Source organism: Pristis pectinata, chromosome 7 (genome assembly GCF_009764475.1).
Source record: "Pristis pectinata isolate sPriPec2 chromosome 7, sPriPec2.1.pri, whole genome shotgun sequence".
NCBI classification, from domain to species: Eukaryota; Metazoa; Chordata; class Chondrichthyes; order Rhinopristiformes; family Pristidae; genus Pristis; species Pristis pectinata.
Window position 1 is genome coordinate 102608958 of NC_067411.1, and position 16728 is coordinate 102625685.

General features: G+C 42.0%; 1 protein-coding gene across 1 annotated transcript in view; it reads left to right on the top strand.

Annotated features, from left to right (window-relative positions):
- LOC127572866 (xanthine dehydrogenase/oxidase-like) overlaps window positions 1-16728 on the top strand; it is a 123245-nt gene that overhangs the window by 58980 nt on the left and 47537 nt on the right. The window contains exons 8-13 of the mRNA XM_052020560.1: window positions 1010-1227; window positions 5436-5603; window positions 6550-6627; window positions 9750-9927; window positions 12909-13012; window positions 13588-13749. Of these exons, the coding sequence (XP_051876520.1) occupies window positions 1010-1227; window positions 5436-5603; window positions 6550-6627; window positions 9750-9927; window positions 12909-13012; window positions 13588-13749 (908 nt within the window). The remainder of the gene's footprint in view (window positions 1-1009; window positions 1228-5435; window positions 5604-6549; window positions 6628-9749; window positions 9928-12908; window positions 13013-13587; window positions 13750-16728) is intronic.

A 16728-nucleotide genomic window follows, 5' to 3' on the forward strand; every position in this document is an offset into this window, starting at 1 on the left:
CATTTGCCCTAAAGCTTCCTCAAGTGGTTTCGTGTTAGAGCTTTCCTGATGGACCTCCTCTGAAGTACATTTGGATTTTTTTTATTATTATGTTATCATATAAGTACTTGTTCTGGTCCCCACTGCAGAGATCCACAAACTGAATAAGCTGTATAATCTGTTTATACAGATCACATAAACCCGTCCTTTTGTACCAGATACACAGACAGTCCCTGAGTTACGCAAGGGTTCTGTTCCTGGAAACTGTCTGTAAGCTCGTTTCTCCGTAAATCTTCTACAGTAACCCATATCACGTCACTCTACATGCACTTCCTATAGTTCATTCATTTCATTGATTAACCACCCTGACATTACTCATAATTAAATTAATGCAATATAAACTGTATCCAGTCAGTAATAAATGCCACTAAACATTTTATTATTAATAATACTGGCTTGCAAAATGCTTTACACAAATTTTCCAATACATTTTTAAAGTCGGATTTCTGTAAGTTAGGTCATTCGTAACCCAGTATCTGCAGCTCTCTTAAAGGTGCAATTAAGAGCAGACAATATCAAGAGGGCTCTAGCTAGGATGATGATATAAACTGATCTTCAGCATCTTGAGGCACCTCCCGACTTGTACACCTCCTCGCTGGCAGTATATCTATAATTAAATGAGACTGTCTCTCACTTGAATCCAGATCTTTTGGTAAGCTCAGGTGCAGATGTAAATAAATTATCTCAAGTGTGGGGAACACTGTGCTAAGTTCATCACCAGTTTTACAAAACATCACTACCTCTTGACATTGCTCTTAATAAGGCCTCATAGAAACTGATAGGGAAGCCGATTATTTGACTTGATTCAGACATTTTAGTGAACTCCCCAGACTTCAGCCAGAATATTCCAGAAGACCCAAAGAGTTCTGGCTCTTGTTTTTTTGAAGACCTATCTCCCATCTTTTTTCTGAAAGGCCAAACCCTTTCAAAGAATTAAGAGTAAATTTGTGTTGTGATAATTTTCTCATAGGCGTTTACAAGAAAGACGGACCTTATCAAGTTTTCATTGATGTGAAAGGAATCGCTGATCTTTACACAGTCACAATGCAACCAAGTGGCTTGAAGGTGTTTTCCAACGTCAGCCTGAATTCACTCATTGGCCACCTGAAGCAATATTCTGACCAGTCACCTTCCTACACGGTTATAGCTAGTCACCTGCTGAAGATTGCTAATGGGCCTGTGAGAAATGTAAGTGCTTGGTTTAGTCAGAGTATTTATACCTTTTACAAGAGGTGCTCTTCCTTTATGAGTTAGCCGTCTACTTCGAAATAATAAGTTGAACTAGAGCTGGTCAGTTAGCAGAAGATTAATTAACTTTTGCCTCTGCTTTTGGAGTTTTGTATTGATGGTTTTCTATGCCTGACAATTCAGGTCAGACAGCATCTGTGGGAAGAGAAATGGTTAATGTTTCAGTCAAGACCCTTCATTTTTATGCAAATGAAACAGTTTAGCAACTAATCACCAGATCTTACTTGTTGCTCAGCATTGGTCGATCATTCCAGTGACCTTGGATAAAGTCAAAATTAATTTGTCATTTTCAGCTGTCTCCTTAAATCCCACTCCTTGCAAATTCCAAACTTGCCTCCAAAGGTGAAAAGCTCATGGACTTTTTTGTCAGTACAATTGAGACCAAGTGCTCATTTTTCTTGGTTGCAATTTCCAATTTCTCTAAACCACCCAGACTTGTATGTGCCATAATCCTATGATCTGTTCACTAGCTTTCATCTGCTCTAGCTCAGAATTTATGTTTAGTTTCTTAGTCTCTTGTGTCTCAGGTATAAGAATATATGCTCATAAATTATTTAAAGTAGGAAGGTAGATGAGAAATTATTTTTTTTAAAAAATGGGTCCTGGACTTTATAAATAGAAACAGAGTACAAGAGCAAAGAAGTCATAATGAACCTTTATAAAACATTGATTTGACCACAAATGGAGTATTGTGTGCAGCATTTCAGTACAGATGGGAAGAACTTGTTAGAAGGGGGTTAAGAGATTTACTTGAATGATGCTATGGATGGGGGATGACTGTTACTTGGACAGGCTGGAAAGCTGAAGTGGTTCTAGGTCGGAAGAGGTTGAGAAGGGATCTGATACAGATATTTAATATCACAGTGGAGAGTGAGAGGGAGATTATGATCTGGAAACACTAACAGGGCAGTTCATGGAGGGAGATTCAATTGTGGTGATTACAGGGGAAGTGGAATAGAAGAAAGAAAACATATGACGACACTGCATGGAGAGATTTATCACCGGCAAAGCCTGCATTTGTGGTGATCCACCTTTGAGAACTTGTTCAGTACTTCAGGTGAAGATACTTCTGTCATGCTGTGGAGCAGAGTGTTCCAGAATTGAGACCCAGCAATGAAGGACTGGGGATAGATTACCAATCAGGATGGTGTGTAACTTGAAGTGGAATCTAGTTAGTGGAGAGCCTGAAGCCATTGTCCTTGCTGGCAGAGGTCATGGGTTTTGGGGTGGCCATGCATGTAATTGTACATTTTGTAGGCGATGCACACTGCTGGTAGTGGATGGGGTCCCAATCAGAGGCTGCTTTGTGCAGTTAATTTTGAGTTATGGACCTGCACACATCCAGCATGATGTTAATGTTGAAATAATTTAGACTGTCAGCTGATTAGTCACTCACCACAGGAAACCTTGCCTCTGATCTGCTCTTGTAGCTATAGTATTGACGTGGCTTGTCTGAGTGAGATTCTGGTCAGTGGGTGCCCCAAGATGTTGTTGGTGGGAGATTTGGTTATGTATTGTAACTAGGTATTAGACTCCTGCTTGTTGGAGATGGTCACTGCCTGGCATCAGTGGGATTAGCTAGGTTGCTAATAGCATAGGCGAATTGAGTTGAAAGCCCTTCTTTTGTGCTGAAACTCTTCTGTGATCTTTTCTATTTATTGATTCTATTACTGAATTCCATTCAAGATTATAAACTATTGCCCTTCTTATTGTCTAAGTTTGAACATTAAAAAGAATCACTAGGTTCTAGAATCTGTAGGCTCTTGTCTCTCCTTTGAACACTTCAAAACTGCTATTAATGCTTTACCAAAAACCTCTCTGTTCTTAAATCCTACCCTCGTTTGCCCCCACTCCCCCATCTCCAGTATCTCTTCTGGCCTTGGACATGATGCACCAAAGTTTGTGCGATTCTTTCCTGCAGTCTTGTACGTGGTTAAGTGAAGAAATATCAAGTCAGTCATTGAGTTTGGCCAAGTATTGCTGCGGCCAGAGCAATGAACATTCTCCGTTTCATCCTAGATCATGAAACAATACAGCCCAGGAACAGGCCATTTGGCCCACAATGTCTGTGCTGACCATGATGCCAATTTAAACTAATACTATCTGCCTATACAATGGTCTATGTTCCTGCATCTCCTGCCTATTCATGTGCCTGTCTAAATGCCTCTTAAACATTGCTATCGTACCTGCTTCCACCACCTCCCCTGGCAGCATGTTCCATGCACCCACTACTCTCTGTGTAAAAAGAAAAGTTGTCTGAGAATCTCCTTTAAATTTCCCCCCTCACCCTAAATCCACGCCCTTCAGTATTAGATATTTCTACCCTGGGACAGAGACTCTGAGCATCTCCGTTGTCTGTGCCTTTCATTATTTTATAGACTTGGGTCGCCCCTCAGCCTCTGACACTCCAGAGAAAATATTCCAAGTTTGTCCAACCTCTCCTTATAGCTAATACTCTCAACATCCTGGTGAATCTCTTTTGCACCCTCTCCAAAGCCTCCACGTCCTTCCTGAAATGCAGGGTCCAGAACTGCACACACTGCTCCAAATTTGGCTTAACGACAGTTTTGTACAGCTGCAACACGACTTCCCAACATTTATACTCAATGCCCTGATCGATGAAGCCAAGCATGCCTTTTGCCTTCTTTAACACCCTATCTATTTGTGTTGCCACTTTCATGGAGCTACAGATTTGCACCCCAACATACCCCCATACATCGGTGCTCCTAAGGGTCCTGCCATTTATGGTATATTTCCCCCTTGCAACACCTCACACTTGCCCAGACTAAATTCCATCTGCCATTTCTCTGCACATGTATCCTACCTTATCTGTTGAGTACCTTGCTGGCTATTCATGGTGCCACCAATTTTCATGTCAGGTCCAAACTTACTCATCAGACCACCCACATTTTCATCCAGATCATTATATATCACAAACAACAGGCAGGTCCCAGCACTGATCCTTGTGGAACACCACTGGTCACAAGCATCCTGTCAGAATAACACTCCATTTACCACTACCCTCTGTCGTCTATGGCCAAGCCAATTCTGAGACCAGTCTACCAACTATCCATGGATCCAATGTGCTTTAATATTCTGGATCAGCCTTTGATGTGGGACCTTGTTGAATTCTTTACTAAAGCCCATGTAGACAACATCCGCTACCCTACCCTCATCAATCATCTTTGTCACCTCCTCAAAAAACTCAGTAAACATTTTTAAGGTATGACCTCCTCTGCACAATGCCATATGACTATCCCTAATATGTCTGTGCTTTTCCAGGTGTGAGTCAATCCTACCCCTAAGAATCTTCTCCAATAAATTCCCTACCACTAATGCAAGGCTAACTGGCCTTTAGTTTCCTAGTTTGTCCCTATTGTCCTTCTTAAGCAAAGTAACAAGATTAGCTATTCTCCATTCCTCTGGGACCTCACCTGTGGCTAAAGAGGATACAAAGATCTCTGTCAAGGCCCCAGCAACTTCCTCTCTTGCCTCTCTCAATAATCTGGGATAGATCTCATCTGATTCTGGCAACTTATCCACCTTAATGTTTTTCAAAAGACCCAGCTACCTCCTCCTTGATATCATCATGCCCTAGAATGTCAGCATCCCCCTCTCTGATCTCACTATCCTCAGTGTCCTCCTTGGTGAATACCAATGCAAAGTACTCATTTAGTACCTTGCCTGCTTCCTCTGGCTCCAGGCATAAATTCCCTCTTTTGTCCTTGAGTGGACCTATCCTCTACCTGGCTACCCTCTTGTTTTTAATGTATGTATAAAATGCCTTGGGAAGAAAATACTGAGCTTTGTTCTGAAGCTGCTGCATTCACAGTCTTAGTTTATTTATTCTTTTCTTATAATTTTCAGTGCTAAACAATGAAAGTCCCATTTCGGAAAGTGAATAGCTTTACTTTTTCCTCTTTGAAATTAGAATTTCTAAATATGTTTTGGTATTCCACCTATTGGCCGAACTTTCTCAAGGCAAAGGAGTAAAATTCCTTGTTAACTACGAAATCTAGTGGAGTAAATAATCCACCTAATGTGATTTACTCCAGCCAATTCAAAGAACGGTGACCTGGAATTATTGTTATCATTCTGAGAATTATATTAGACGTAAATATGACATTTTTTTTGTTTCATCTTAATAGGCCGGTGGATGGGCTGGAAACTTGATGATGAAATGGAAGCACCATGAGTTTGTGTCTGATGTATTTGTGGTCTTTGAAGCTGCTGGTGCTAAAGTGACTGTTTCAGATGTTACTGATATGAACACTTACACTTTAATGGAATTCCTTGGTGTCAACATGCAAGGAAAGGTGCGTTTTTGGTATTGGTATTAGTTTATTATTGTCACTTGTACCAAGGTACAGTGAAAAACTTGTCTTGCAAACCGATCGTACAGGTCAGTTCATTATACAGTGCAGTTACATTGAGTTAGTTAAGAGTGCATTGATGTAGTACAGGTAAAAACAATAACAGTACAGAGTAAAGTAAAGCTACAGAGAAAGTGCAGTGCAATAAAGTGCAAGGTCATAACAAGGTAGATCATGAGGTCATAGTCCATCTCATTGTATAAGGGAACCGTTCAGTAGTCTTAGCCGAGGGCAGCTTCTACCCCAATAGTGGGGTAGAATCTGTCCTTGTCTGGTGGTACGTGCCCTCAGGCTCCTGTATCTTCTACCCGATGGAAGAGGAGAGAAGAGAGAATGTCCCAGGTGGGTGGGGTCTTTGACCTTGCTGGCTGCTTCACCAAGACAACGAGAAGTAAAGACAGAGTCCAAGGAGGGGAGGCTGGTGTCCGTGATGCGCTGGGCTGTGTCCACAACTCTCTGCAGTTTCTTGCGGTCCTGGGCAGAGCAGTTGCCGTACCAAGCCGTGATACATCCAGATAGGATGCTTTCTGTGGTTTCTATGCTTTTGTGACCTACTTGTGAACTTATAACTGAATTTATGATGGAAACGTCACCTTTTTCAATTATAGGCGAACATTTAAAAATACCTTTCTGGTTGTTGAATAATATTGGTCTTTCCATTAATCTCAAGGCCTTTGCCTGTAATATTTATTGAATGTTTGACATGGGTCAGGCGTACAGAAAATCTGTCCAAGAAAGTTTACTTGCACATGAATGAATGAAAAAATATTTCAAATTTTCTTTCGCCTTCCTGTTGCATGGTGGTTTTAGATGTATTGTAAAGTATAGAGGTGGAAATTGCCACTAAAGATGAACAGCATTTGCAATCTGTTGTGTTGATTCTATTCAGTTGCTCTTGTGTGTGGAAATTCCAAAGCTGGCAGAGGGAGAGTCGATGAACACTTATAAGATCATGCCACGAAATCAGGTAAATTGAATTTCATTTTTTGTTAACTGCATCTGTTTGTGGTGTAAATTAAACAGTAAATGCATATCAAGAAATGTATATCTGAGTGAAATGAGAAAAATTCACGGCAACCTCCATGATTTGAGGTTATCCAGTTTGGGAAAATTTATCTATTTTGGTGCCCACGTTGGCAAGAGGATCAGTAATGCTGATGTTCGAAGGGACCACAAGTTGCTGAAGGTCAACACTTAGCTGCAGCAAGCCATTGAGAGGCCAACTGGTACATTCATCTTTAGTATCAAGGAGTTTGGAAACAGGAGTAAGGAAGTCCTACTGTAAGTGTACAGTGCCTTGGTGAGACTACTGGGAACATGGTATACAGTCTTGTTCTCATCACTTACAAGGGATGTACTCGCCATAGAGGGAGTGCGGCGAAGGTTCCTTAGATTGAGTGGATTTACCAGATGAGAAGAAACTGAGAATGTATTCTCTAGAATTTAGAAGGATAAGAGAAGATCTCATGAAAAGGTACAACGTTCTCAAAGGGCTCGACAGGCTGGATGTAGAGACTGTTTCCCTTGGCTGAGGAGTCTTGCGCCAAGGGACACTGTTTCAGAATATGGGAGAGGCATCTAAGGCTTAGATGTGGGGAAATTTCTTCTCTAAGTGGGTGGTAAACAGTTGGAAATCTCTACCCTGAAGGGTTGTGGAGGCTCAGTCACTGTTCGTTCAAAGCCGATCGATAGATGTCAGGATATAAAGGAAATTGAAGGATATACAGATAGTATATCCCTTTTGCCTCCACAGATGCTGCTTGACCCCCCTGAGTTCTTCCACCAGTTTGTTTTTTTGCTGTTGATATAGAGATAACATTGGAAAATGGAGCCAATGTAGAAGATCAGGCATGATTTTAATGAATGGCAGAGCCCACTTGAAGGCCTGATCCTGCTCCTACTTCTTGTGGGGAGCACTTAGCTCACCATTTTATATTTTCAAATAACATTTGGCCTTTGATTCTAAAGGCCTTGGACCTTAGAGTCAAAGGCCTTTGAATATTTTTTAATGTTCTGATAATCAGTTCAAATGGATTTAAATAATTATAACAAGATAGAAATATTTTTAAAAATCACTTATGGAAATTAATTGAAATATTAAGACAAGTAAAATAAAGGAGAGGAAACATGTTACAGTCAAGTCTCCTCCACTTGTCAGAATATCTCACTGGTGAGTTTCTGACCTGCCATGTTGCAATGCACAGCCAGAGAAATTGGCATCAACTGATTTACACCTGTTAGCGGCTGATGGTCAGTGCGATCAGTGCACCACACAAGTGCCAAGCAATGACTGCAGTGGTCCAAAAATTTGTCTCGCCATGATCTTCTCAGGGGCATTTAGGGATGACCAAAAAATGACACCCACATTAGTCTTCCAATTTTTTTCAGTGTTTAGTTTTCCTTAAATATTAAGAATGACTTTTAATTTTTGTATGTTTCTGATCATTTAAGAACTTATAGTTATTGACAGTCAGCTAAGATGTGTCTTGGGGGTTAGCGGGATATCATTTTTTTATTCCAGCTGTCTTAGGGACAGACTTTATTCTCGTCCCCGCAGATGTATCACCACTGATGCATGTTCTTGGCCAGTAACAAAGTCCGGAATCCACTACAAAGCCTTATTTTATGTCTCACCCTTTGCCCACATCAGAAAACCTATTTTGTTCGCTGTTTCGGAACTGCAGGTCTGACAGCAGCTAGATTACATTCTCAGGACTTTGTTGTAGATTGAACCCACAAGCTTCTTAATGTTTAGTATATTTTGATGTTGTATGGCAGTATTTATTATACACTAAGTTATACAGCAGGGAAACAGGCCCTTCGGCCCAACTCATCCATGCCGACTGTGTTGCCCAGCGAGCTAGTCCCATCTGCCCGCGTTTGGACCATAGCCCTCTAAACCTCTCCCATCCCTGTACTTGTCTAGATGGTGTTTAAACATTGCTAATGTGCCTGCCTCTGTCTCTGGCGGCTTATTCCAAATACGCTCCACCCTGAGTGTGAAGAAGCTGCCCCTGACGTTCCTTTTTAAATCTCTCACCCCTGATCTTAAACCTATGCCTTCTTGTTTTTAGCTCCCCCTCCCTGGGAAAAAGGCTATGTGCTCCTCATGATCTTATTGTAGATTTTGGGTGCAGTTGTCTACTGCCTTTTAAAATCAGGGAAGATCATTCCAGTAAATTAATGGCTCAATTTCCTGATTAAATTCTTGTGTAACTGTTCAAGTAACTGTAAGACAGCTGAGGGTTCACCATATATTCACCAATGACCCAAACGTCTCAATGGGTCCTCGCTGCTGATCTGCCCACAACCCAAAAGATTGCCAGCTTCCTGCAGTTTTCCAGTAGTGGAAAGTATCAGATTAGAACTGGTACAAGTTCAACTATTCCATTCATTTCAATGGAGAGGAATGTTGATAAAGGAAAGAAGTAAGTTTAAGTTAATTTACATTTTTGATTTAATTAATTTAACTAAATTTTTTATTTTAATTTTTAAATTTTTGATTTAACTTTTCTTAAATGCAATTAATTTTTCCTAGTTTTTGAATGTCATTCACCAGCTATCAAAAAAGCATTTCTTATAGGACCTTCATTCAGATGGCTTGCACTACCCAGGCACCTCACTAATCAGGCCAGAGCCAGCCTTGTGAAAGAACTTCCTACTGGGCATTTGGCTCAAGTCAAATCCAAAAGGTCCTTTGACTGTTGGCACACCACAAATTAACCTGGATTTCTGAACAAGTGGAAGTACTCTTACTCAAGGGGCAAGACTTACAATTAGGATAGTTCTGCAACACTGATGGTAAAATAATATTTCAATGAAAAAGTTATTTTTTACAGAAAGAAATCCTCTTTAACGTGGAGTGTGATATTGATATTCATCTGTGAAATGGGTTTGTATTCACTTTAAGGATCTGAAGCAAGAGTGTCTCAATTCAGTGTTACGTTGAAGCATGAATCAACTTCCAGTAGTCTAGTTAAATATCTTATTCATAGCGTTTAATATTTTGAAAGAATATTGCACTCTCTTTCAATTATTTAAGCCTTTGGTGGTCTTTAGCAAAATAATCCTAATTTCTCCTATCATTAGAATGCTCATACCTATGTGAGTGCTGGATTCCGTGTAAAAACAAGAGTTTCAAATAACAAGCAGTTGGTGGAATCCGTCTCAATGGTATACACTGGAATTGCTGAAGACTTCATTCATGCTACAGCCACAGAAAAATACCTACAAGGCAAAGATCTCACTTCCAATGATACTTTACAAGGCAAGTGTGTGTTAACATATATAAAGGAATTCAGAATCAAACCATCTGTGAAGCTCTGTGTTTCTGTTTTGGATTTGTGCAAGGGATAACTGCTGTCTGTCAGCAGTTTATTTTCCTTCTGTTTGGTGAACTAATCTGAGCTGGAGAGTATGCCAGGGCACCACAGATCTGAGGAAATCACATCCAGTGCCATGTGAGGGCAATTCTAGGGCACTTGGTATATTCTGGACAATCAAAGGCACAGGAATTGTCATTGGCTTGAGAAGTTGACCAGTAGTTCATATCTCTGAAGTCCATCTGCAAGTTTAAGTGTTTTGTAGGTGGCATGTTCCAGGAAGTGACCATCCTGCATCTCAAAAGAGTGCTGGGGAGAGGACTGAGTGACTACCAGACAGCGAGTTGCCTGGGACCACACTTGCTGGAATTCAGAAGAATGAGAGGGGATCTTATAGAAACGTACAGAATTATGAAAGGGATAGATAAGATAGAGGCAGGAAGGTCGTTTCCACTGGTAGGTGAGACTAGAACCAGGGGACATAGCCTCAAGATTCAGGGAGAAAAGATTTAGGATGGAGATGAGGAGAAACTGCTTTTCCCAGAGAGTAGTGAATCTGTGGAATTCTCTGCCCAGGGAAGCAGTAGAGGCTGCCTCATTAAATATATTTAAGACACAATTAGATAGATTTTTGCTTTGTAGGGGAATTAAGGGTTATGGGGAAAAGGCAGGTAAGTGGATCTGAGTCGACGGCCAGATCAGCCATGATCTTATTGAATGGCAGAGCGGGCTCGACGGGCCAGATGGCCTCCTCCTGCTCCTCTTATGACTGAAAGAGCAGGCAGGTAGTTCAAGACACGTATGTGTGCACTTTGCTTTCTGCCCAATACTCTGTGAAATTCAGCCACAGCAAATCCACAGCATCATGGGTGGCTCAGCTGTGCAAGGAGAAAGGTGAAAAGGGCAATAGTTGAAAGTGATTTTATAGTTAGTGGGACAGACAGGTGTGGTTGTGGGTGCAGGTGTGATTTCAAGGTGTCTAGATGGAACCTAATCACTGAGCCAACTGTCTATTCCCCTTCCTGTCAGGTACCCAGCTGCATACTGCGCGTGCCTGCCTCCCGGTAACCCTTGTCTATCATCTCAGTCTCCCAAATGATCCAGGGTTCATCCAGCTTCAGTCCCCTAATGCAGTCAGTAAGGAGCTGCAGCTGGATGCACTTCTCACAGGTGTAGTCATCAGGGACACTGGAGGACTTCCCACATCCTACAAGAGGAGCACACCACCGCCCCGACTGCCATTTCGCTGCTCTAACTGTGGAATAAGAAAAAAAGGGACATTGCCTGATCCTCACCTTAGCCTCCACCCACCAGACCCTTCCTGTTCTTACCTATTCCATCGCTCTCAAGCCTTTTTTCCTAAAGAGTTGCTCTCACTCTCCAAACTTGAGCCACTTATTCCACCTCTTCACACCAAACCCTCAGCTCCCCAATCTAATAATGGCTGCTCTGAAATGGTCACACTGCTTAACTCGAATGTCTTTTTATTAGCTGTGTTAATTAGCCAATCAACTATTGGCTAACAATTTGCAAATGTGCCAATTGTTGGGTCCTGCTAAATGAAGCTCAACTAATCTCGAGATTAGGCTGTTTGAAACTTTTGCCTCTCGCTCTATATTGCATCTACTACCTTTAGCAGAAGAGCCAAAAACCAAAGGGGTGTAGATTTAAAGTAGGAGGATTAGAAGGGAGATGAAGAAGAGAATTTTAAGCCAAAGAGTGGTAGGTGTCTGGGACTCACTGCATGAGGGTGGTAAAAGGCAGAAACCTGTACCACATTTTAAAAAGTACTTGATGTCTATTTCAGCTCAAGGCTATATCCTTGTGCTAAAATATGGGATTAGGCTGCGTGGTTCTTTTCAAACAAGTAGGAACATGATGGACCAAGTGGCCTCCTGTATCATTGTTTTATGATTGTAACAGGTAGAACTTGTGAGTTTTATATTGAAAGAGAAATACAGTTTAAGATGCCTTTCATTTCTGTGGTCCAAGAAGACAAAGTGGTGCACTTCAGTGATCTAGCACAGACTTTTGTGAGAGAAAGTTTTTGATAATGAAATGTGTTTGGTTTCAACAGCATTCCACAGTGTGCAAATAACCACACCACAGAAATGTCCAGAATTCCCTTAGATTTTTAAATTGTGAGCCTTATTTGGCAAGTTGGAAAGATGACCTTCATAGAAAATAGAAGTGTTAATCAGGCATAAAAGACTTTTAAGTGCCTGACACCTGAATAGGTTACAAACAGTGGAAAATATTCTATTCCCAGCTTTTGAAACTTAGCGTGGCACTCATGAACCCACTCTTCCTTCCCAGAAAAAATCCACATCATTTACTGAGACCAAAAATTCATTTCCAGGACATTCCCCTCTCCAAGCCATGAACCTCAGAGTCCAACCCTCACGGGGCTGAAATCAAAATGAGCCACCTCTCATCCACAGGAGGAAACATTGCCATACTACCTCCTTCATTTTACCTTCCTCCCCTCTGATTGTTCTCTCATATCTCCTCTCTCCACCCATCCATTCTTTACAGGTAGTCCCATCACCTACCCATCCTCTCCCACTTTAATCTTTGCACCATCGTTACAATGGATGCCTGCTTCTCTCTGAATCCATAACACCACATGTATTGTATTCCCTCCCTTTTTCTCAGCTTTTTCTCTTCCATTCTCCCTCTATTATCCACCTCTCAGGACCTACCGTCTCCTCTTGCCATAGCCCACCTTTCCCTGCCTGCTCACCCTACCCTGTCCACCCCTTCCCCTTTCTATCTCCCCTCCTATTACAGCAGTTAGTTTTATTGCTAACCTTTGCTTTTAGAAGGCAAGATACAACTAATTGTATATGAATTGAGGAAAAAGCAAATTTAATTGTTTTAATATCCTTGTTAATAGCCTGGTCATTGATTGAAAGGATTATTGCAGGTGCCTTGGCTGTTCTTGACAAGGAAGTAATTCCTGATGATTCTGATCCACTGTTGGCCAGTGCTGCATACAGGAAAATATTGGCGCAAGGGCTTTTCTATAAGGTCAGTAACTTGTATAAACACATTATATTGATCATCCTATTCAACTTTGGCTCCAAAGTCTTAAATAAGTTACAGTTCAATGAGAAGAACTAATGGCCTATTGTGTAGTTGCACCAAATAGAATAGCGTTGAATGAAAACGAAACTTAAAACTCAAGGTTTGACGCTGATGAATTAGTCTTGAGCAGATTGGGACCTGAGACACCACAGCAGACCTGAGGAGAATATCGCATTCCTGTGCTCAATGATATCTGGTGGAACCTCCCAAAGTGTCTGCCTAGGTGAGGGGAATAGCCTATCCATCTTCAGAATAGGAGAACGGTGTTTCACACAATGACAGCAAGCGTCCAAACATCATCTTGGAGCTGCATTCGTACCTCATTCGCTGAGATGAAAGAGCACTGTGATAACCCACTGTACCACCCAGTTCACAATGAGTTCCCACATTTTCAATTGTTCTAGATTGCCGATGTAGGTTTTTGGAAGATCAGTGTTAAACTTTATGCTTTAGAACAGTTACCCTCTGATTCTGAATTTTTTTGATCAATAAGCTTGCTCTGAACTTTATTTCAACAGTTTTACTTGTCTTTGTTGAGTGACAAAACCATCTCACCACGTAACCGAAGTGCACGATATTCTTTGGAACGTCCTGTTTCCTCAGGGAAGCAAACTTACAGCACCAAGCCAGAGGAATATCCTTTGACACAGCCCATCCCAAAATTAAGTGCTCGTCTGCAGGTAGGATTTTGATGTTTTGTGCTTGACATCACTCACTACAAATTCAGATGTGATTCTACCATGGGTTAGAGTGCTATTCTAGTAAAACCGGATGTGTCATGGAGTAAACCATGATAATCTGAAAAAAAGATATTCAAATTTTTCTTTTGATGATCTTCAAAATCCCAGATACCACTGAGATTCAGTCCAGATGAAGGGTCGTCACCCGAAACATTGACTGTCCATTTCCCTCCACAGATGCTGCCTGACCTGCTGAGTTCGTCAAGAACATTGTGTGTTGCTTCAGATTCCAGCACTTCCTGTGTCTCCACTGAGATTCTTTCACCAATTTTCTCAAAATCGTAGATTCATTACATTTACAGCACAGGAGGAGGCCATTTGGAACATTCTGTACACGCTGGCCAAAATTGGACTTTGTATGAAACTGCCTTCCCAGCTCTCATATGCTACAGCTCTTCAAATGGACATCCAAGTACTTTATTGGTATCGGTTTATTATTGTCACTTGTACGGAGGTACAGTGAAAAACTTGTCTTGCATTCCGTTCATACAGATCAATTCATTACACAGTGCAGTTACATTGAGTTAGTACAGAGTGCATTGAGGTAGTACAGGTAAAAACAATAACAGTACAGAGTAAAGTGTCACAACTACAGAGAGAGTGCAGTGCAATAAGGTGCAAGGTCACAACAAGGTAGATCGTAAGGTCAGAGTCCATCTCATCGTATACGGGAACCGTTCAATAGTCTTATCACAGTGGGGTAGAAGCTGTCCTTAAGCCTGGTGGTACGTGCCCTCAGGCTCCTGAATCTTCTACCTGATGGGAGAAGAGAGAATGACCCGGGTGGGTGGGGTCTTTGATTATGCTGGCTGCTACGCCAAGGCAGTGAGAGGTATAGACAGAGTCCATGGAGAGGAAGCTGGTGTCCATGATGCACTGGGCTGTGTCCACAACTCTCTGCAGTTTCTTGCTCTCCTGGGCAGAGCAGTTGCCGTGCCAAGCTGTGATGCATCCAGATAGGATGCTTTCTATGGTGCATCAATAAAAGTTGATGAGTATCAAAGGGGACATACCGAATTTCTTTAGCCTCCTGAGGAAGTAGAGGCGCTGGTGAGCTTTCTTGGCTGTGGCATCTTCATGATTTGACCAGGACAGGCTATTGGTAATGTTCACTTCCAGGAATTTGAAACTCTCAACTCTCTCGACCTCAGCACCGTTGATGTAGACAGGTGTATGTACATCGCCCCCCTTCCTGAAGTCAATGACCAGCTCTTTTGTCTTGTTGACATTGAGGGAAAGGTTGTTGTCATGACACCATGTCATTAAGCTCTCTATCTCCTTCCTGTACTCTGACTCATCACTGTTTGAGATACAGCCTACAACGGTGGTATCATCTGCAAACTTGTAGATGGAGTTAGAGCAGAATCTGGGCACACAGTCATGAGTGTATAGGGAGTAGAGTAGAGGGATGAGGACGCAGCCTTGTGGGGCACCAGTGTTGAGAATAATCGTGCTGGAGGTGTTGCTGCCTATCCTCACTGATTGTGGTCTGTTGGTTAGAAAGTCAAGGATCCAGTTACAGAGGGACGTGTTGAGTGCCAGGTCTTGGAGTTTGGTGACAGATTTTTAACATGCTGTGACTTTGTGCCTCAACCCGTCCCTTGGGCAATGAGTTCCACTATTTGTCGAGTGGAAAAAAAATGTCAGCAACTCCTCTCTGACCTTTCTACCAATGAATTTAAATCAGTTATTTTCCTCTCTGATAGGGAAAATGGAGATTTCCTGTTCAACAAATCAGTGCCTCTTATTTTATGCATTACAATTAATGCTCCCCCCCGCGCCCCCCCCCCCCCCCCCCAGTATTGGTGTCCTTTATCCCAAAAAAAGTGTAGTCGCTCTCTACTCATTTCTAAGTTTTCTGTCCCTGGCAACATTCTTGTAAATCACCGCAGCCTGTCCAGTGCTGTCACTTCCTTCCTGTCATGTTGTGACCTGAACCCATACTCTAGCCCTGACCTATATACAGCTGCATACAGTTCCAGCAGCATCTCCTGCTCACGGAGACAAGAGACTGCAGATGCTGGTATCTGGAGCCAAAAGCTGGAGGAACTCAGTGGGTCAAGCAGCATCTGGGAGCGAAGGAATTGTTGATGTTTTGGGTCAAGACTTTTTATCGGGACATGCATGCATCGAATGCCTTAGCTAGTGAAGGCAAGCTTTATTAATACATTTTCTTTTCTGGATTTAGGCTTCCCTAACAAGGCCAGCATTACTCATTCATAATTTGATAAGGTGCGAATGACCACCTTGAACCGCTGTAGTTCTGGTGAAGGTCTCCCATTGTGCTGTTGGGTAGGTTGTTTCAGGATTCAGACACAGTGATAACGAAGGAATGGTGATGCATTCCAGGATGCCATGCACCTTGGAAGGAGACCTTCAGGGTGTGGTGTTCCCGTGCACCTGCTGCCTTGTCCTCATTGGTGATTGAGGTCATGGCTTGGCAGTTGCTGGTGGAGTAGCCTAGGCAAGTAACTGCAGAGGATTTTGTGGATGGTAACACTGCAACTACTAAGCTCATGTGCCTTCTCTAGCTGTCCCACTATCTTCAGGAGTTGTGGCTATGCACTACAAGATTACTTTGTTCCTCTGGACTTCGCTTCCAAGCATTTGTCAACTATTTCCTTGTCTTAATTTGCTAATTCTGTGCTTACCTAACTAGTCCATAGATTGCTTCCTGCTAACTTGAACTATTTTTCTCAGCAACCACATTGTACAGTTTTGGGAGATACAAGTATAATTTTTAGCTATTAGATAATTGTTACCCAATGAGGACTTTTATCAGATGTATATATCCAGAATTGTAATGCCATCTTGTAATCCCCAGCCTTGTAATAGAACATAGAACACTACAGCACAGTACAGGCCCTTCGGCCCACGATGTTGTGCTGACATTTTATCCTGCTCTAAGATCCATCTAAC